The 22,356-nt window shown below is 42.6% G+C and overlaps 1 protein-coding gene across 11 annotated transcripts in view; it reads left to right on the top strand.

The window, feature by feature from the left end:
• Window positions 1–1,768: 1,768 nt before the first annotated feature.
• Window positions 1,769–22,356, top strand: part of LOC139563749 (syntaxin-binding protein 5-like) — a 60,265-nt gene continuing 39,677 nt past the window's right edge. For 6 of the 11 annotated variants that reach the window (XM_071382668.1, XM_071382666.1, XM_071382662.1 and 3 more), the window contains exons 1-8: window positions 1,770–1,912; window positions 2,399–2,533; window positions 3,289–3,386; window positions 16,679–16,760; window positions 17,348–17,448; window positions 17,791–17,925; window positions 19,187–19,250; window positions 19,393–19,476. In XM_071382668.1, the coding sequence (XP_071238769.1) occupies window positions 1,904–1,912; window positions 2,399–2,533; window positions 3,289–3,386; window positions 16,679–16,760; window positions 17,348–17,448; window positions 17,791–17,925; window positions 19,187–19,250; window positions 19,393–19,476 (708 nt within the window). In that variant the 5' untranslated portion in view covers window positions 1,770–1,903. Of the gene's footprint in view, window positions 1,913–1,954; window positions 2,534–3,288; window positions 3,387–16,678; window positions 16,761–17,347; window positions 17,449–17,790; window positions 17,926–19,186; window positions 19,251–19,392; window positions 19,477–22,356 lie in introns of those variants that run through there. The other 5 variants (XM_071382659.1, XM_071382660.1, XM_071382664.1 and 2 more) reach the window with 5 other exon arrangements.

Genomic DNA, 22,356 nt, shown 5'->3' with positions numbered 1-22,356 from the left:
CTATTAGCCACCTCCAGTAGTAATATTTGACCAATGAAAAAAATATATAATGAATTCTCTCATGAGTAATTGTCTGTTTTTATGTTAAATAGTGTTTCATACTTATAAAAAAAACAACGCCGATAACAATGAAACAACAATATATATTTTTTCTTCCACTGCATGTCTCTGAACATCAGTAAAATGGTCCTCTGGTCATGAGATGCAGACACAACAGAGCCAGGTGGTAGGAATTTGTCACTTTGATCCTCCCCCCCACTTTTTTTTATTTTTATTAACAACAAATCGATACAAAAAGTACCTGGGGAAACACAAGTATATATAAAGAATATACCAAGGACAATTGGGCTCGGGGTGGGGCTAGGGGAGGGGCTAGGGTGTACAATATCACATGACACAAGGACCTTAAGGGACATACATAAACTTATAATTCTAACAGCTTTTTTGTTGGCAGAGTATTTAATTGTCTTAAAATATAGTTCATTTTCTTTTTGCATGGTAATAAAATGTGGTGTTTTGTTTGTAAATTTACATTTGTGAATATGAAATTTGGCCAAAAGAATGATGAAATGAACATCATAAAATTGTTTCAACTTATTTCTATCATAAGTATAGAATCCAAGCAGCACATCTCTCCATAATAGTGTAAAATCTTCATAAATGTGTTCAATTATATATCTACTGATGTCTTGTTACAGATTCCTTACATGAATACAAAGCTAAAAAAGATGCAACACTGTTTCTGGGTGGTCATTACAAAAAGTACAATTTGAATTTATATTTTTCTTTTACTTCTTCATATAGTGGTTGGCAGGATAATATTTATAAATATTTTTTAAAGAAACTTCCTTAATTTTGTTAATAAGTAGGAATGTAGGTACATCCAAACTTTTCCCAACAGATATTATCAATAAAACCATTTCAATAAGGTATAGATCCAACATCCTGTTGAAACAAGGCTTGTAAAACTCTTTTGTTGTTGGACCAAAAGAAAAACAAATCTTTCCCTACTGATGAGTCAACAAGGGTAATCGTCGGTATGTTCTGAGGGTCAGGTCTTGACACGTTCCTGAATAATAAAGAAACACCTGAGGGAATGGCATCTAAAACAATTGCAAAATCTTTAGGTGTTACAGGGACCTTGTAAAGTGATAAGAATTCCTTATAACTAAGTAAAAGACCCTCGGAATTTACAAGTTGGCTCACCAATAGGATATTATTTCGGAACCAATATTCTAAAAATAAAGCAGTATTTTTATACAATATGGCCCGATTATTCCATATATAATATCTGTGTGGGGTAAATTATGCTTATAACTTAAGGACCATGACAAGAAATCCTGCCTGAATTTGTCACTTTACTTATGGTATAACTGGTCCGTGGCACGCCAACGGTATACATATGCGATTTTGTGATCTTTTTAATGATGAGCCACAGAGTTTCTAAACCCAGAGTTGCAACATCGCAAGACTTCCGGGAACGCGAAACAGACCAAACAGACGTGGACGTTGTTTGGGGTTTGAGAGAAATGAAACATTCTTTCGTAGTTGTTTTCTCGAAACCTAAAGTCACAACCTGGATTCGAAACAATGTCTGAAGTAGTTGAACATTTTATTACTCCAACCTCCTAAAGGTGACCAACCAATTTTCGTCAAAAACAACTTTATATCGAAGGTGTGCCTTTGATTTGACGGCCAGCACATGCGCAGTACGGCGCGAGAGACCGTTAGACCCGATGACATGTTTGTACGCATGAGCCTACTTATCCAACGTCGCCATGACATCGCCTACAAGTGTGATCGTAGATTTCAGTTTTAGGCTTTCTTCATACTGTACTGTCTTTGAATGAGCGCTTGGTTTGTGACTTTGTCTAGTAAGCTCGATGGACAACACAATTGACGAATGTTGAAGGTTAATATCTTATTCAGTGATTCATAATTGTTTTCCAACATAGGTTTCCAAAAATACAGATTTATTTAGATTTTTACTTTACTGGCTCCAATGTGTAGCCTACATCCGTGTTGCTGCCTCTACCGCGCAGACTCGTCACTGCGGTTCACTGCGTTTCCGTGTTAGCTGGGCTGGCTAGCTGATAGTGGCTGTCGTCAGGAGATCCGACGATCGACTCCGACTGGATATTGTATCGATGGATAAAACAAATATTTTCGACAATGCATTAATGTTCATAAACTGTGTACTTGTGAATGATGCTATGGAAAGTGCGGTGACTACACCGTCCGTAACATGCGATCTAATCAAAACAAGATATTAGCCAAGTGTGCGTCTTTAGAGCAGCTTACGTTATCTAGGTAACTGTTACCGCTATATAACATTTATGGTGGCTTCGTTGATCCATTTTTTGTGTTTTGTCCTCGTCTGTATTGGTGGAAAATGAAGAAGTTCAATATCAGAAAAGTGCTGGACGGCTTGACTGCTTCTTCTTCATCTGGCACTGCATCTCCACAACCAGGAACTAATCAAAACGATGTGATCCAAGAGACGCTACAATCGGAGCATTTCCAGCTCTGCAAGGTGGGCTACGGTCAACTAAGCCGGCGACGATTGTTTTGCTGGGAATCATTGAAGATAACAGCGCGTGATTTCTAAAACGTTGGCGTCAGTTATCTGTGTGGCAATAGTAGTTTGTATTTTTGTTATTTGTGTCTATGCTGATATTGCATTGGTGTAGATCTTGTAGCTAGGGGGGTAGCCATCTAGTTAGCTACTAGTGTTGCTAGTTGTCAAACCAGCAGAGGAATGTATTGCTAATCAACTGACTGCCTCCCACGGTCCCCGTTTCTGATATTGCCATTTGCCATAGCTTCATCCCACCGCTGCCTAACTAGTTAGCTAAATGACGCCAGGCCAGTGACTGTTAGTGTCCACAACAGCCAGCCATAAATTAAATCTGAATAATCCAGTTTCTCTGGATTATAAATAGATAGCTAGGTCATCCAGACATTGGCTAGCTAGCTAACAAACTACAGCAGCTGTCCAGTGATCTGACAGTGAGAGAACTTAGCTTGTTGTCAAGATAGCTACCTTACTAGAAATCTTTGGCTTTTTTGGTTCTGAGAAAAAGTGACACACTCAGCTAGATATTGATTTAAACTGAGCATAAATCGTTGGTATTTAGGCGAAGATTAATGCCTCTCAATGTTGGACAGTTTCCTGGTTATATAAAACATGAGATGACATAACCGTACTTAACTATGTCTGTAAAAGAGTGGATCTGGATGTAATCTAGCAGCTAGCTAATGCAGATTGTGTTTTCCTCTTTCTTCCAGACTGTGCGCCATGGGTTCCCCTACCAGCCCTCCTCCATGGCCTTTGACCCTGTGCAAAAAATTCTGGCCATCGGGACTCAGAGCGGAGCTGTGAGACTGTATCCTTTTTTCTTTTAATAGGAAGGAAACTAAACAACCAATATTGACAGTCCCAGTGCAGTGGCCGAAGCAATACAGATGATTGATTTAGGACCAATTTCCCAGACAACAGCGTAAGTCTTGGTTTAGTCCTTGACTTAGAATCTCCATTGAGCATGCTTTTATGTTGGTAGAGTTGATATGACCTTATATTGGCTTCTATGTAAGATCATCATATACAGTTAATGGAGGAAATTGTGGTTATAGAGGATCACACACTATTACTATCTGTATGTCTGAGCATATATATGAGCATATATAGCTCAGTTGTATAGCTATATATTAGCGGGTTGTATAGCTCGTTATGTAGGGCATGGCGCTTACAACACAAGGATTGTGGGTTATATTCCCGGGGTTATTATACTAAAAATGCAGGCATGACTCTGTCACTTTGGATAAAAGCTTCTACTAAGTTGCATATTATTCTATTATACAAAACATTAAGACCACCTGCTCTTTCCATGACATAGCTTTCACCTGGATTCACCTGTTCAGTCTATGATCCCTTATTGATGTCACTTGTTAAATCCTCTTCAATCAGTGTAAATGAAGGGGAGGAGACAGGTTAAAGAAGGATGTTTAAGCCTTGAGACATGGATTGTGCATGTGTGCCATTCAGAGGGTGATTGGGGCAAGACAAAATATTTAAGTGCCTTTGAATGGGGTATGGTAGTAGGTGCCAGGCGCACCGGTATGATTGTGTCAAGAACTGCAACGGTGCTGAGTTTTTCATGCTCAACAGTTTCCTGTGTGTATCAATAATGGTCCTCCACCCAAAGGACATCCAGCCAACTTGACACAACTGTGGGAAGCATTGGAGTGAACATTGGCCAGGATCCCTGTGGAACGCTTTCAACACCTTGTAGAGTCCATGCCCTGACAAATTGAGGCTGTTCTGAGGGCAAAAGCCCTGACAAATTGAGGCTGTTCTGAGGGCAAAAGGGGGTGCAACTCAACATTAGGAAGGTTTTCCTAATGTTTTGTACACACAGTGTGTATATAAGCTACATTTGAATCCTGGTAAGTTGACCAGCGCTGACCTTGTGTTTAGCCAAGCTTTAAGCTGGTAGGGCGATAGCTATCTGCAGCTGGTTAGAATAGCTTGGGGGATAGCTATCTGCAGCTGGTTAGAATAGCTTGGGGGATAGCTATCTGCAGCTGGTTAGAATAGCTTGGGGGATAGCTATCTGCAGCTGGTTAGAATAGCTTGGGGGATAGCTATCTGCAGCTGGTTAGCAGCCTATCTAATGTTAGCTAGCTGATATTTCTCTGTCAAATCACAGTTATGCCAAGGTAGCAAGAACCAGTGTCTGGAATGTGTTTAATGAGACACTTGTTCGACAACACCTTGCTACTTATTTGCGGTATCAAATAATATAGCTTGCTAGCTAGTGTAACCAACTCACTGTCACCAACAGCACCAGGCACAGTCTCACATTTGACAGCCTGCAGAATTTGTAGGTAGTGTTGGATGTAATCAATATCCTGGCCATCTGATTGTTGAACAACTTTACTGAAGGCCATTTTCACGAGAGTAGCTATTTAATTTCCCGATCCATATGTGCATTGCACATCAAGCTACTGCCAAAGACACCGTGTTGTCTGGGGATCGTTTTGCATTGCACAGTGCGCCGGGTGGACTGGGTTTGCACATTTTTGACCAGTCCATTGGTCCTCCTAAGGAGAGGTCTCCACCTGCCTGGGGCACCGAGACATGCAAAGCGAACTCGCCCAGTCTTTTCCCAGAAAACACAGCTCCACCACGTGTTGATAGGCAAAAGGGGGCATGAATTGATGAGGTAATTGTAATCCAGCCCTAAGGGGCAGTTGACCTTTAAACTCGGCTTGGGTAAACTTATGACTTTGAAGGTCATGCAAACGCATGGCACCAGTTTACATCGTTTCCCAGAACATGTCGTTCTCTGTAATTTAGAAAATGTGTATTTCATTGTTCCTTCTTGGTCTGGTGATTATTGTAAAATATGTGTCCCCAATGACTTACCTGCTTAAATAATAATAATATGATGATGATAATAATATCAGTGATCTATAGGGATGGTGATCTACCATATATCAGTGATCTATAGGGATGGTGATCTACCATATATCATTGATCTATAGGGATGGTGATCTACCATATATCAGTGATCTATAGGGATGGGTGATCTACCATATATCATTGATCTATAGGGATGGTGATCTACCATATATCAGTGATCTATAGGGATGGTGATCTACCATATATCAGTGATCTATAGGGATGGTGATCTACCATATATCATTGATCTATAGGGATGGTGATCTACCATATAGCAGTGATCTATAGGGATGGGTGATCTACCATATAGCAGTGATCTATAGGGATGGGGTGATATACAGTGCATTCGGAAAGTATTCAGGCCCCTTAACTTTTTCAACATTGTTACGTTGTAACCCCTTTTTCTAAATTTGATTAAATTGTTTTTTCCCCCCATCAATCTAAACACAAACCCCATAATGACAAAGCAAAAACAAGTTTTTAGAAATGCTTGCAAAAAAAAACAAAACTGATATCACATTTACATAAATATTCAGACACTTTACTCAGTACTTTGTTGAAGCACCTTTGGCAGCGTATGATAGTCCGAGCTTGGCACACCTATATTTGGGGAGTTTCTCCCATTCTTCTCTGCAGATCATCTCAAGCTCTGTCAGGTTGGATGGGGAGTGTCGCTGCACTGCTATTTTCAGGTCTCTCCAGAGATGCTCGATCGGGTTCAATTCCGGGCTCTGGCTGGGCCACTCAGGGACGTTCAGAGACTTGTCCCGAAGCCACTCCTGCGTGGTCTTGGCTGTGTGCTTAGTGTCGTTGTCCTGTTGGAAGCTGAACCTTCGCCCCAGTCTGAGGTCCTGAGTGCTCTGGAGCAGGTTTTCATCAAGGATCTCTCTGTACTTTGCTCCTTTCATCTTTCCCTTGATTCTGACTAGTCTCCCAGTCCCTGCCGCTGAAAAACATCTCCACAGCATGATGCTGCCTCCACCATGCTTCACCGTAGGGATGGTGACAGTTTCCTCCAGACGTGACACTTGGCATTCAGGCCAAAGAGTTCAATCTTGGTTTCATCAGACCAGAGAATCTTGTTTCTCTTGGTCAGAGTACTTTAGGTGGCAAACTCCAAGCTGGCTTTCATGTGCCTTTTACTGAGGAGTGGCGTCCGTCTGGCCACTCTACTATAAAGGCCTGATTGGTGGAGTGCTACAAGGATGGTTGTCCTTCTGAAAGTTTCTCCCATCGCCACAGAGGAACTCTGGAGCTCTGTCAGAGTGACCATTGGGTTCTTGATCACCTACCTGACCAAGGTCCTTCTCCCCCAATTGCTCAGTTTGTCCAGGGGGCTAGCTTTAGGAAGAGTCTTGGTGGTTCCAAACTACTTCCATTTAAGAATGATTGAGGCCACTGTGTTCTTGGGGACTTTTAATGCTGCAGAAATGTTTTGGTACCCTTCCCCAGATCTGATCCCCACATCTCAAGGTTGATCAATGGAAACAGGATGCACCTGACCTCAATTTAAAGTCTCATACCAAAAGGGTCTGCATACTTATGTAAATAAGGTATTGCTGTTTAAAAAAAATATTTTTTAAATAAATTTGCACACAAAAATTTATGTTTTTGCGGGGTAATGTGATTAGATAGTGCATTCAGAAAGTATTTTTCAATCTATGCTTATGGATTCTGCGTTCTGACTCCTAAACTTGGAATAGTGTTAATTATCAGGTATCCTATTGAAATATTGAGTGCTATAGTCTAGGGTCTACACCAGAAGTGAATGGTTATCTGTAGGAGGAAGATATATGGTGGAGGCAATTAAGCTTGGAATGTACTGAGTGAAGGAAAGATGATCACATGTTGGCAGGCACTGATAAGGGTGGAGAGATGTGGTTTAGTGAGGAAGCTGTATGACCCAATGGGTGAATAAACTTGGTTTAAGCTTTACTAATCATATCCTAGTCCTTTAAGGACGTTATTGTTTGGTTATAAGCCAACTCCTAAAGAAGTTGACCTGCCGAAGATCCTTGCAGGATCTAAACATTGTTTGTTTATTAATAAAGGTACGTGGTGGAGCTTATGAGTGTGTGGGCTCTATTTCTTTTATACTTCCTAAAGAACACCCACACAGACACTAATAATGGGGCGGCAGGTAGCCTAGTGGTTAGAGCGTTGGGCCAGTAAACAAAAGGTTGCTGGATCGAATCCCCGAGCTGACAAGGTAAAAATCTGTTCTTCCGCTGAACAAGGCACTATTTCCCGGGTAGACCGTCATTGTAAATAAGAATTTGTTCTTAACTGACTTGCCTAGTTAAATAAAATAATAATGTGCGGGTCAGCTGTTTTTTCACACGCCCGCAATTGCTAATAACCCACCCGCAACTGCCTGACTATATGTGACAAAGTAAAAATCTAAGGCCTGCACCAGACCCTAACCTGCAAAAGGAAAAGAAATGTGCTGCACGACACCCTGTTTTTCGTGGTATCCAATTGGTAGTTACAGTTTAATCGCTGCAACTCCCGTACGGACTCGAGAGAGGCGAAGGTCGAGAGCCGTACGTCCTCCGAAACACAACCCAACTAAGCCGCACTGCTTCTTGACACAATTCCCACTTAAACTGGAAGCCAGCTGCACCAATGTGTCGGAGGAAACACCGTACACCTGGCGACCATGTCAGCGTGCACTGCGCCCGGCCCGCCACAGAAGTTGCTAGTGCGCAATGGGACAAGGACATCCTTGCCAGCCAAACCCTCCCCTAACCCGGACGATGCTGGGCCAAATGTGCGCCGTCCCATGGGTCTCCCGGTTGCGGCCGGCTGTGACAGAGCCTTCTATAATTTCAGACATTTTGGTAGGCTATTTGTAGTCAACTTGTCTATAATTAGATACATGCAGCTTGTCTTCTGTCATTACTTGTTGCCCCAGAAGACTAAATAATCCCCTGCACACCAGAATGTCATAAATCAATAGACTGAATGCTTCAATCTAGTTGACATCGGAAGGGAACGAATTTCTGTGCAAAATTCCCAGATTACATCAGTTTGACTGGTTTTAAGGACATTTTTAAAGCTGTTAAAACGACCCATGTTTCTGATAAGAATTCTGTTCGGCTTGGATGCATATTTTATGTGGTTGAGATATTATCAGCTTTTATTAAGCTGATAAAGATGGCACCTTTACAGACGGTCCCTACCCACGCATTCATTCTCTCAAGATGCTGAAATAAATAAATAATATTTCTCCACTCCTGTTCCCAAGTCAAAATATACATTTTGGTGTATTATTTTACGACAAGAACTGCTTAATTAATATTAAATTATGTGAGCGGTTATAGACCTACAGTCAGTTTCCAGATTTCAGTTTGGCTACTATTCCATTTAACCCATCTAAGCAGTAGGCCTAGCCTACAGTTCCTTTGACGTGCCATGTTAAAGTCCCCGTCTTGTGACTGTTGAATTTGTATAGCGCATCACAATCATCACAGATAACACAGCTGCACTGCTATCATCCTCTTTTACCACTTCACCAAATCTTTCCTCAACTTTAGTCTGCTGTTCTGGCCCTCCCTTCTGTTTATTTTCAACTCTACATTTCGCAGCTTTCTCTTATTGAATTCAGCTCTGACATTGTCCTTTTTGTCTCAGTGGATTGACTTGAACTTTTTCTGCCCAAGTTCCCAAAAGTATTTGGCAATTGGCGAATATTTGGCGAGCATACAGTTAGGCCCTAAAGCTTAGGCTTATGCTACGCACTAATGACAGATGGATTGTGTATGTGTGCCATTCAGAGGGTGAATAGGCAAGACAAAAGATTTAAGTGCCTTTGAACGGGGTATAGTAGTAGGTGTCAGGCCGCTGGCGCACCGGTTTGTGTCAAGAAAACGGCAACGTTGCTGGGTTTTTCCACACTCAAGTTACCCGTGTGTATCAAGAATGGTCCACCACCCAAATGACATCCAGCCAACTTGACACAACTGAGGGAAGCATTGGAGTCAACATGGGCCAGCATCCCTGTGGAACACTTTAGACTCCTTGTAGAGCCCATGCCCTGACAAATTGAGGCTGTTCTGAGAGCAAAAGAGGGGGTGCATCTCATTAGGAAGGCGTTCCTAATGTTTGGTAAACTCGGTGTATATGAATTGCACAAGAATAATGTATGTTTTTTTTCTTTATTTCATGACTCTAAACCCTTGCCACGCAGATAAACCGTGGGGACTGTGGGTTATGAGTCAACCCGTGCATCACTAACACACACACACACCTCCATGTTCTAATAGTGGCCGACTGGCCGGCCGACCTAATGGGATTACTGCCATTGAAGGCAATTGGTCCATTTTTCATGAGAGCGGCAGTATCGATCCCCCTCAATGGCCCCAGAGTTGTGAAATGCCGCCACAGCTCACCAGATGTAAACTTGTCTACAAACTATAAATGTTTTACCAGATCTGTCTCTACTACGACACTGGTTTTATCTCTATTTTATCTCTATGTTTCCACTAATCTAATCCATGTATTCCTATGGCTCTTGGCCATTATAGGAAACCTTTAGTAGTGGTTGACTAATACAGTAGTTTGGAGGAAGCTCATTTAACCTATTGTCTAACAAAATCTATATTTTTGTAGTACATTGAATAAAAATCAGTCCAATCACTGGTTTCACTCTGTTTAATTGCTGTTTCTTAACTTTAAATCCCCGATCCTCTCCAGTACTCAGTGCTAATAAGTACTTGGTGTTCAGGCCTATAACTGAGGTGATGGCTTGAGTGAATATTCATGAGATATTCTTGCACAAATATCAAAATGCAGAAGAGCGAGTTCTGTTTGTTGTGTTTATATTGTAAGCGGTCTGTTTTCTATTGAAACACATTGTTTGTCAACAGAACACACATTTTTAGACATGTTCATATGATTGGGACAGAGGGTTTTAGCTAATGGAAGCCTCTCAAATGCAAATTCAGTTGAGTGTGGTGTAGCCGGATAGGGCCATTGTTTTCTGTTTTAACAAATGACCTTATACAGGCTTTATTCACTCCAGTCAGTTTTAGAATGGGTAACTAGCAATAGTCTGATGCTAAATATCTCCAAAAACTAAAAGCATTATTTTGGGGACTAATCACTCGCTCAACACTATACCTTGTTTAGATTTATTATTGAATAATGTGGTTATTGAGCAAGTTGAGGAGACTGAACTGCTGGGTGTAACCCTAGATGGCAAGCTTTCATGGTCAGAACATATAGACTCAATGGTTGCTAAAATGGGAAGAGGTCTGGCCACGATAGGGCGTTGCTATGCCTTCTTGACATCTGTCGAGCAGACAGACCTACAGGCCCTAGTTTTGTCACACCTGGACTAATGCCCAGCTGTGTGGTCATAGGTAAATTTCAGTTGGTCCAGAGCCAAGCAGCACGCAGATGTACACAGAGGGAAAGTGTCAGTAACATGCATGTCAGTCTCCTGGCTCAAAGTTGAGTAGAGATTGACTGCATCGCTATTGGTCTTTGTGCGAGGTGTTGAAGGTACCAAACTGTCCAAGCAGTTGGCACACAGCTCGGACACTCATCGGTGCAACCAGAGGTCTCTTCACAGTCCGCAGAACAGAGGCTGGGAACCGCACACTATTAAATAGAGCCATGACTACATGGAACTCTCTGCCACCCCAGGTAACTCAAGCTAGCAATAAAACCAGTTTAAAAAAACTGATAAAAGGACACCTTACTGACAAAGGGGACTGTGAAGAGACACAGACATATATATCTCTTGTATTGTAATTTGCACTGCGTTATGTATTAGACCTAGATATTGTAGGCTATGTGTGATATGTTACATGTAAGTATTTCAGTCCTTGACTAATAATGTTTTGTAGTATGCAATATGTCATGTTTCATGTGGACCCCAAGAAGAGTAGCTGATGCTTTTGCAGCATCTAATAGGGATCCTAATAAATACCAAATGATGACTGTCATCTGATATGAACCCTCTTGCTATTATGAAATGTTGCAAGGGCAACTGCTGTGGTTTACCGATGAGGAAGTGTCAAACAGTCAGCATCCTTCTCTCTCTGTAGTGCTGTTTCACTGAGCAGACCTGGGTTCAAATACTGTTTTTGAAATCTTTCAAAAACTTTTAGCGTTTGCTCTAGCCTGCCCGGAGTGCCAGATGTGTGGGGTTTACAGTTTTAGGACTATTCTATTCGTTCTATTAAGCCAGGCAAACTCAATCATTGCAGATTTGAAATTTGATCAAATAGTATTTGAACCCAGGTCTGTCTACTAAGAATAGTTAAGTGCCTCTGATGCTGATGCTATCATGGGGACCAGGGTGCTACGTGTGACTCAGCATCCTGTGCCATGACATTCTACAAGAATGTGTTTTGGGTTTCATGAGAAGTGGAGCACATTAAGTTCAAAGTTGATTGCGTGGTGATGAATAGTAAATATTCTTGTCAACAGCACAAGCAGCATGATTTTAGCCACAATTTAGCTGTCCCAGACACGTTTTTGATATCGGAGACACAATTCCCACGTCGTTGACTACTCGGGGCGAGCGGCTTCACCGATGCTCGTTTAATGTGAGCGGGTGAAAGACACAATCTGAGGGCTACAGATCTCGTCTTTGAGCAGGCCCAATCGTCACGATATTCTAGGCACTCAATCTGCAATGGTCTTGTATTGTGAGATGCACAATGACAAGTTGAGAAGGGTGATCAGCAATAGCCAATGAGAGCTTTTTTTCTTATTTTTTAGCCAATGACAGCTCGCCAGAGAAGAAGCCAGTGCGATGACGTTGTTTTGAGTCACCCAGAATGTGTTTGACTCGAGCAGGAGCGATGAAATACTAGTACGCGTTTGTACTTGCCTTTAACCGAAGGCAACATGTCATCGTTACAGCTATGAAGTTCACAAGCAATGTTATTAGATGCAAAATGTTGGCTAGGTATTTCAACTCTGTATGACAAGCGTGAATGTCTGACTGAACGTTTATGAGGCTGCTTTGAGCCACAGCTCGTAGCCACATAACAATCTAATCACATCATGGTTTTCGCAAGACAGCATGGTAATGAGAATCCTCACGCCCAAGTGAAGAATCTTGTAGTGTGTGTGACCACAGTCTGTGCCACATCGTTTGTCCAACCACTACGTTGGAAACGCACACACAAAAAACCGACAGGGAAGATCGTTGTTCTAATGTGAGAGGCTCAATGATGTTAGGATTTTGAAAGTTGTGTAGTGTCCATCCAGCTTTAGTGTTTAGCCTACTAGGGCCTAGACAATCAACATGAAGTGCTTTTGGACTTGGAAGAATTAACACCACTCACTTGATGACAAGTATTGTGTGTAGAGAATAGAGATGACATCCCTTTATAACTGTGCATAAAATAGTCATGAGGAATTTCCACACTGTTTTGTTTGTAATCAGCAGTGGTTTAAAGGACTTAAGTAAAAATACGTTAAAGTACTACTTAAGTAGTTTGTTTAGGTATCTGTACTTTACTATTCATATTTTTTATTACTTTTACTTCACTACATTCCTAAATAAAATTATGTACTTTTACTCCATGCATTGTCCCTGACACCCGAAAGTGTCAGGGACTACTCATTAAACAAATGCTTTGTTTGTAAATTATGTCTGCGTGTGGTAGTGCATCCCCTGACTATCCGTAAATAAATAAAAAACAATAGAAGAAAATTGTGTCGTCTGATCTTATTATAAGCAATTTGAAATGATTTATACTTTTTTTATCATGTTTATTTTTTACCCCGTTTTCTCCCCAATGTCGTGGTATCCAATTGGTAGTTAGTCTTGTCTCATCGTTGCAACTCCCGTACAGACTCGGGAGAGGCGAAGTTCGAGAGCCGTGCTTCCTCCGAGACACAACCCAAACAAACGGCACTGCTTCTTGACACAATGCCCACTTAACCCGGAAGCCAGCCACACCAATGTGTCGGCGGAAACACCGTACACCTGGCTACCGTGTCAGCGTGCACTGCGCCCGGCCCGCCACAGGAGTCACTAGTGCACGATGGGACAAGGACATCCCTGCCGGCCAAACCCTCCCCATAACGCGGAAGATGCTGGGCCTATTGTGCGCCGTCCCATGTGTCTCCCGGTCGCGGCCGGCTGCGAAAGAGCCTGGACTCGGAACCCAGAATCTCTAGTGGCACAGCTAGCACCGCTAGCACCACTCGGGAGGCCTTTACTTTTGATACTTAAGTATATTTAAAACCCAATATTCTTTTGACTTTTAGTATTTTTCTGGGTGATTCACTTTTACATGAGTCATTTTCTATGAAGGTATCTTCTTAATTTTTTACTCAAGTCTGACAATTGTGTACTTTTTCCACCACTGGTCATCAGGGCGGCAGATATCTTACTGGTTAGAGCTCTAATCCTGAGCCGATTAGGTGAAATCTGTCAATCTTCTCTTGAGCAAGGCACTTACCCTCGGACAGTGGGGTCTATTAAGGTTGTCTCAGGGGGAGTGGGATATGCAAAAAAAACAAAAAACACAGTTCCATTTCACACCACACACTTGAACAGGGACTTGTGTGAAACAGGACAAATATAAGCACGCCCCATTTGATGAAGTGACGTTATGGCCCTCTGATTAAAAGATAGTGTGATGCCCACACACAGTTGAGCCAACCTGGTTAATGGAAGTATGTTGGGCTGTAATGTAACCCCACCCTAGTTTGTCCAAGGCATTCAGAGGTTGTTTGATAACAGCTTTGTTAATCCTGTTCAGACATACAGATCTTATTTTGGTGTGCCTGTCAGATCCAAGCTAACTGGATACTGTAGCACTAGCATGCATAGAAGTCCTCATCTCTGAGCGTGTCTGCCATCTGCTGCTTTCCATTTGCTTATCATATTCACTGCCAGGTACAGTAAGGCTGAGGCTGGCAGTCAGGGTGCTTTTGTGTTCCTACTGGTCTGCCTGTTGGGCCAGCTGTCATCTTTTTGACTGGCTCTCTGTCTATGATTTTAATGTTTCTTTTTAGGTTGCCTTACTCTTTGTCCAACATCTCTTTGGGTGCAGTGAAACTCCATCTTTTAATAAGGTTGAGTTGTATACATATTCAGAATGGACTAATTCGGACTATAAAATAATTTGGCTCATTAGCTTTGATAACAAGTTAACAACCGTATAGACTAATACAGGATCAAAAACAGTTGACGGAAGAGTAGTTGAGGTGTTGTCCCGGGTCTTGTTCTTCTGTGTTCGTTGTATAGACATGTTATCCTCTGGTGACTCCAGAGTATTTAGGTTTAACTGTTTACCCAGGTAATGTTACTTCCACTCATTTACTCATTTCGCTGTCCACCTGACACCTGTCACACGGCACCTGCTCCTCCTTTCATTGGAACGGTATCATTATTCTGTTCTGTGAAATCCGCTGTCTCCATCTTTCTTTCTAGTGAAAAGGGGGCCAGTTTGGATTCAGCCATAGAAAGTGCGGTGACTCCACAGCAGCTCTCTGCTGCCTGCAAAAAGAGACATCGGTAGAGCAGCACCCACCACCTTATTAAATGATCCCATCTACAGAATGTCAAGAAGACGGAGGCATTCCTGGCTTCCTGCCTGGCTTCCTGCCTGCCTGGCTTCCTGCCTGCCTGGCTTCCATGCTGACTGGTGCATGGTTATGAATAAATAACACTCATTGTCCACTGGTTTTTATTTATAACTCCCCAACTCAAACGTGGTGCCATTTGTGGTGAAGGTCGACTGGACCGTTACTGGTTAAAGCCGACTGGACCGTAACTGTGGTGAAGGCCGACTGGACCGTAACTGTGGTGAAGGTCGACTGGACCGTTACTGGTTAAAGCCGACTGGACCGTAACTGTGGTGAAGGTCGACTGGACCGTTACTGGTTAAAGCCGACTGGACCGTAACTGTGGTGAAGGTCGACTGGACCGTTACTGGTTAAAGCCGACTGGACCGTAACTGTGGTGAAGGCCGACTGGACCGTTACTGGTTAAAGCCGACTGGACCGTAACTGTGGTGAAGGCCGACTGGACCGTAACTGTGGTGAAGGCCGACTGGACCGTTACTGGTTAAAGCCGACTGGACCGTTACTGTGGTGAAGGCCGACTGGACCGTTACTGGTTAAAGCCGACTGGACCGTAACTGTGGTGAAGGCCGACTGGACCGTTACTGGTTAAAGTCGACTGGACCGTAACTGTGGTGAAGGCCGACTGGACCGTTACTGGTTAAAGCCGACTGGACCGTAACTGTGGTGAAGGTCGACTGGACCGTTACTGGTTAAAGCCGACTGGACCGTAACTGTGGTGAAGGTCGACTGGACCGTTACTGGTTAAAGCCGACTGGACCGTAACTGTGGTGAAGGCCGACTGGACCGTTACTGGTTAAAGCCGACTGGACCGTAACTGTGGTGAAGGCCGACTGGACCGTAACTGTGGTGAAGGCCGACTGGACCGTTACTGGTTAAAGTCGACTGGACCGTAACTGTGGTGAAGGCCGACTGGACCGTTACTGGTTAAAGCCGACTGGACCGTAACTGTGGTGAAGGTCGACTGGACCGTTACTGGTTAAAGCCGACTGGACCGTAACTGTGGTGAAGGCCGACTGGACCGTAACTGTGGTGAAGGTCGACTGGACCGTTACTGGTTAAAGCCGACTGGACCGTAACTGTGGTGAAGGCCGACTGGACCGTTACTGGTTAAAGCCGACTGGACCGTAACTGTGGTGAAGGCCGACTGGACCGTATGAATAGATTTAGTTGTTGTGTGGAGAGTCGGTCAGTGTTTTGAAAGCTGAGGGCGGAAGACAAGTGAATGCCTTGTTTTGAATGCCTTTCGAAATTCTGTAGATGGGATCATTTGATAAGGTGGTGGGTGCGGCTCTACCAATGTCTCTTAAAGCTCTTTACTCTTGGGCTCAGGGGAAAGAGATCATACAGACTCATTGCTGAAGGTGAATGCAACATGGACAGTAAGCATAGGAGGATCCCTGCCCAATGTGCCAAGTCAGATACAGTCCTACCATGCCTCACGTCAATCACTGTATATCTGTATTGATCTCATGGTTTACTTGAGCCTCTGCCAGAAAGGATGGCCTGGTGCAATGCTGTATGTGTCTTGCTGGGGACAAATCCAATGTCCCCTTGTGTGATTGATACAGTTTAGCCTATTCAAATCAAAGTCTGCTGATGATAAATGTACATACTGTCCATCTCTATGGTCTCTTCCTTGACTGAACTGTTTAGTTTTGGCCGTGCGGGTGTGGAGTGTTACTGTCAGCATGACAGTGGTGCAGCTGTAATCCAGCTTCAGTTTCTGGTCAACGAGGTGAGTCCCACTGGTAAAGTTGATAGAGGGCACATCTTTGCATTTTTGTTCACCCTATATCCAACTCTATGGTCCCCCTCCCCAGTAGCACTCCCGCACTCCCCTGGGATCTGTCTCAACAGTCTTTACTTGATTCCTTGTGTCCTCTCTTTGTTCTCGCCTCCTTCTCAAAACGCATTCGAGAAGAACGTCAGAGGGGAGGATTCTTCTGTGTCTTGAGAAGGAATCGAGGAGAAAGCCAGACATTATGGAGTCGAGGAAATACTATTGAGAAAGTCCTGGATTGTATCTTTGCCTTGTCTCTTCAACCTTAGTTGTCCACCCCTCAGCCAGGTTCCTCTCCATATAGGTCTGTCTTATCGTCTCACTGTTAACCATCTGTTTGAATTGTGCTTTTAGTGAACACATTGATTAAACACTAGGCTTTGTGGAAGCAAGACTCTCTGTATTTGGTTCTTTATTTTATGGACCTGATTATCTCTTAATCCACCCTATCTCTGACCTGTCCTGTTAGCATGTTTACTGCTGTTTCTTATAGTATTACATGTGTCGAGGTCTTATAACCCTATTATAACCCCTGTCAACAGGGGGCGCTGGTGAGTGCCTTAGCTGATGACAGCGTTCACCTGTGGAACCTGAGGCAGAAGCAGCCAGCTATCCTGCACACTCTCAAATTCAATCGGGAGAGGTACGTAGGGATAATCAGTGGGATTGTGCCTCGTGCTTATTTTTATTCTTGTTTTATTTGTAATGTAAATGTTCTCCTTTTTGTGAGAAAATGTTTGTACTCTGGGCACCATTGGGGAATGAGCCCCTGTCTCAATAGGGCTACTTGAGAGAAAAAAAAGTTAATAAAATAAATAAATAATCATCCAATCTGCATCCAAAATGGCACCCTATTCCCCATGTAGTGCACCACTTTTGAATAGAGCCTTATGGTCCCTGGTCAAAAGTAATGCACTATATACACAATAGGGTGTCATTTGAGAGGCAGCTCTTGATTGATTCATCTCCCTTTTTGACCCTACAGGATCACGTTTTGTCACCTGCCCTTCCAGAGTAAATGGCTGTATATCGGCACAGAGAAAGGAAACATCCACATCGTCAACGTGGAGTCCTTCACACTGTCAGGCTACGTCATTATGTGGAACAAAGCCATCGAACTGTGAGTCTGCCTGTCTGCCTTATCTGCTTGGGTTTCTACAGTATGTGTACATCCCAAATAAATGACTCATTACTGTAAGTCTCTCTAGATAAGAGTGTCTGCTAATTGACTCACTACTGTAAGTCTCTCTGGATAAGAGTGTCTGCTAAATGACTCACTACTGTAAGTCTCTCTGGATAAGAGTGTCTGCTAAATGACTCACTACTGTAAGTCTCTCTGGATAAGGGTGTCTGCTAAATGACTCATTACTGTAAGTCTCTGGATAAGAGGGTCTGCTAAATGACTCATTACTGTAAGTCTCTCTGACTCACTACTGTAAGTCTCTCTGGATAAGAGTGTCTGCTAAATGACTCATTACTGTAAGTCTCTGGATAAGAGTGTCTGCTAAATGACTCACTACTGTAAGTCTCTCTGGATAAGAGTGTCTGATAAATGACTCATTACTGTAAGTCTCTGGATAAGAGTGTCTGCTAAATGACTCACTACTGTAAGTCTCTCTGGATAAGAGTGTCGGCTAAATGACTCATTACTGTACGTCTCTGGATAAGAGTGTCTGCTAAATGACTCATTACTGTAAGTCTCTCTGGATAAGAGTGTCGGGCTAAATGACTCATTACTGTAAGTCTTTGGATAAGAGTGTCTGCTAAATGACTCACTACTGTAAGTCTCTCTGGATAAGAGTGTCTGCTAAATGACTCATTACTGTAAGTCTCTCTGGATAAGAGTGTTGGCTAAATGACTCATTACTGTAAGTCTCTCTGGATAAGAGGGTCTGCTAAATGACTCATTACTGTAAGTCTCTCTGACTCACTACTGTAAGTCTCTCTGGATAAGAGCGTCTGCTAAATGACTCACTACTGTAAGTCTCTCTGACTCACTACTGTAAGTCTCTCTTGATAAGAGCGTCTGCTAAATGACTCACTACTGTAAGTCTCTCTGGATAAGAGTGTCTGCTAAATGACTAATTACTGTAAGTCTCTCTGGATAAGAGTGTCTGCTAAATGACTCACTCCTGTAAGTCTCTCTGGATAAGAGCTTCTGCTAAATGACTAAAATGCCCAATGTCTTCGTTAGAAGTCTGTCAAAGACAGTGTTTATTATTCTGCTGTGTTATGCCCTTGACAGCTTGGGAAGTTGGTATGGAAACCAGGAAGAAGAAGTTAAGGACATAAGAATGTTGCATTGTTTGATTCACACAGACAGTAGAAGCCAAGAATGTTAAGAGTGAGGCTGTTCCCTCCATCTCCCCGTTCCCCCTCAGGTCCTCCAAGTCACACCCTGGGCCTGTGGTCCACATCAGTGATAACCCCATGGATGAGGGAAAGGTAGGAACTTTCCAAAGAACCATCCATCAATCAATTATTCATTCATTCCAAAGCTTCAGAACATTGCTGATTATTTACAACATGCTTCTAAAAATCCAATTCTCAAAAAGGAAAATAATCATGTTGCTTGTTATTGTGGCAGATTTTGATTGGATTTGAATGTGGGACCGTGGTGTTGTGGGACCTGAAATGCAAAAAAGCTGACTACCGCTACAATCATGATGAGGTAAGGCTTCTTTCTGTGGCTGTTGGTTCCTGTGGGGACTGACTGGGGAGAGGGGGACTTGCATTTAGAAATTAAATACACGGTGAACAATTATGTTCATGATTTGACATATTACTCTATCGATCTTCACTGCAAAACATTGCAATTCAGCGTATACATTGGAAATGTATCAATGCATTTGTAAGCAGTGGATATTATTGTGGATTCAGACTGATTATGTAACACTCTATTGGAAAAATAATGTGTTAAGAGATCTCCTTGTCTGAAAGTCTTGAGATCCACATCACAACTTGCTGTTATTATTTCCCTCTTTAAGTGAGTTTCCTGATCCACTATGAAGCAGCCACTCAGTACACACTGTGTTTCTTCTTCTGTCTGTATCTTTATCCTCCAGGATATTCACTCAGTACACACTGTGTTTCTTCTTCTGTCTGTATCTTTATCCTCCAGGATATTCACTCAGTACACACTGTGTTTCTTCTTCTCTCTGTATCTTTATCCTCCAGGATATTCACTCAGTACACACTGTGTTTCTTCTTCTCTCTGTGTATCTTTATCCTCCAGGATATTCACTCAGTACACACTGTGTTTCTTCTTCTCTCTGCACATCTTTATCCTCCAGGATATTCACTCAGTACACACTGTGTTTCTTCTTCTCTCTGTGTATCTTTATCCTCCAAGATATTCACTCAGTACACACTGTGTTTCTTCTTCTCTCTGTGTATCTTTATCCTCCAGGATATTCACTCAGTACACACTGTGTTTCTTCTTCTCTGCGCATCTTTATCCTCCAGGATATTCACTCAGTACACACTGTGTTTCTTCTTCTCTCTGTGTATCTTTATCCTCCAGGATATTCACTCAGTACACACTGTGTTTCTTCTTCTCTCTGTGTATCTTTATCCCCAGGCTATCCACTCAGTACACACTGTGTTTCTTCTTCTCTCTGTGTATCTTTATCCTCCAGGATATTCACTCAGTACACACTGTGTTTCTTCTTCTCTCTGCGCATCTTTATCCTCCAGGCTATCCACTCAGTACACACTGTGTTTCTTCTTCTCTCTGTGTATCTTTATCCTCCAGGATATTCACTCAGTACACACTGTGTTTCTTCTTCTCTCTGCGCATCTTTATCCTCCAGGATATTCACTCAGTACACACTGTGTTTCTTCTTCTCTCTGCGCATCTTTATCCTCCAGGATATTCACTCAGTACACACTGTGTTTCTTCTTCTCTCTGTGTATCTTTATCCTCCAGGATATTCACTCAGTACACACTGTGTTTCTTCTTCTCTCTGTGTATCTTTATCCCCAGGCTATCCACTCAGTACACACTGTGTTTCTTCTTCTCTCTGTGTATCTTTATCCTCCAGGATATTCACTCAGTACACACTGTGTTTCTTCTTCTCTCTGTGTATCTTTATCCTCCAGGATATCCACTCAGTACACACTGTGTTTCTTCTTCTCTCTGCGCATCTTTATCCTCCAGGATATTCACTCAGTACACACTGTGTTTCTTCTTCTCTCTGCGCATCTTTATCCTCCAGGATATTCACTCAGTACACACTGTGTTTCTTTTTCTCTCTGCGTATCTTTATCCTCCAGGATATTCACTCAGTACACACTGTGTTTCTTCTTCTCTCTGTGTATCTTTATCCTCCAGGATATTCACTCAGTACACACTGTGTTTCTTCTTCTCTCTGTGTATCTTTATCCTCCAGGATATTCACTCAGTACACACTGTGTTTCTTCTTCTCTCTGTGTATCTTTATCCTCCAGGATATTCACTCAGTACACACTGTGTTTCTTCTTCTCTCTGCGCATCTTTATCCTCCAGGATATTCACTCAGTACACACTGTGTTTCTTCTTCTCTCTGTGTATCTTTATCCTCCAGGATATCCACTCAGTACACACTGTGTTTCTTCTTCTCTCTGTGTATCTTTATCCTCCAGGCTATCCACTCAGTACACACTGTGTTTCTTCTTCTCTCTGTGTATCTTTATCCTCCAGGATATTCACTCAGTACACACTGTGTTTCTTCTTCTCTCTGTGTATCTTTATCCTCCAGGATATTCACTCAGTACACACTGTGTTTCTTCTTCTCTCTGTGTATCTTTATCCTCCAGGATATTCACTCAGTACACACTGTGTTTCTTCTTCTCTCTGTGTATCTTTATCCTCCAGGCTATCCACTCAGTACACACTGTGTTTCTTCTTCTCTCTGTGTATCTTTATCCTCCAGGATATTCACTCAGTACACACTGTGTTTCTTCTTCTCTCTGTGTATCTTTATCCTCCAGGATATTCACTCAGTACACACTGTGTTTCTTCTTCTCTCTGTGTATCTTTATCCCCAGGCTATCCACTCAGTACACACTGTGTTTCTTCTTCTCTCTGTGTATCCGCTAAAGGACTACAGGTTGAAACGGGAGTGAAAATTCATACCGGACTTGTCCTGTTAGCAATTTTCCCGTACTGTCCTGATCCCGCAACAGTTCTATAACCCCGGAACTTTCCTGTCCTGTCCCGATAAAAATCACTCCCCTCCTGTGCTGATTTTTATGTGCAGAAATATCTTCCTCCGTTAGCTGCTCGTCTGTCTGTCCCACGCTCTGCATGTGAGTAACCATAGCAACTGCTCTGTTTGGCTGCTGCTCACTAATCACCAGACAGTAGCCTGCCCCGAACACACAGCTGATAACAAATACATTATCAGATTTTGGCAATGAAGGCAGCCCTCTTCTACTTACTCAGAGTCAGATGAACTCATGATATCGACATGTTTAATTGTGTACAGTACCAGTCAAAAGTTTGGACACACCTACTCATTCAAGGGTTTTTCTTTATTTTTTACTATTTTCTGCATTCTAGAATAATAGA

The sequence above is a fragment of the Salvelinus alpinus genome, chromosome 34 (genome assembly GCF_045679555.1).
Source record: "Salvelinus alpinus chromosome 34, SLU_Salpinus.1, whole genome shotgun sequence".
Classification (NCBI taxonomy): Eukaryota; Metazoa; Chordata; class Actinopteri; order Salmoniformes; family Salmonidae; genus Salvelinus; species Salvelinus alpinus.
Note: the sequence above shows the minus strand (reverse complement) of the source record. Positions and strands in the feature narration are given on the sequence as shown.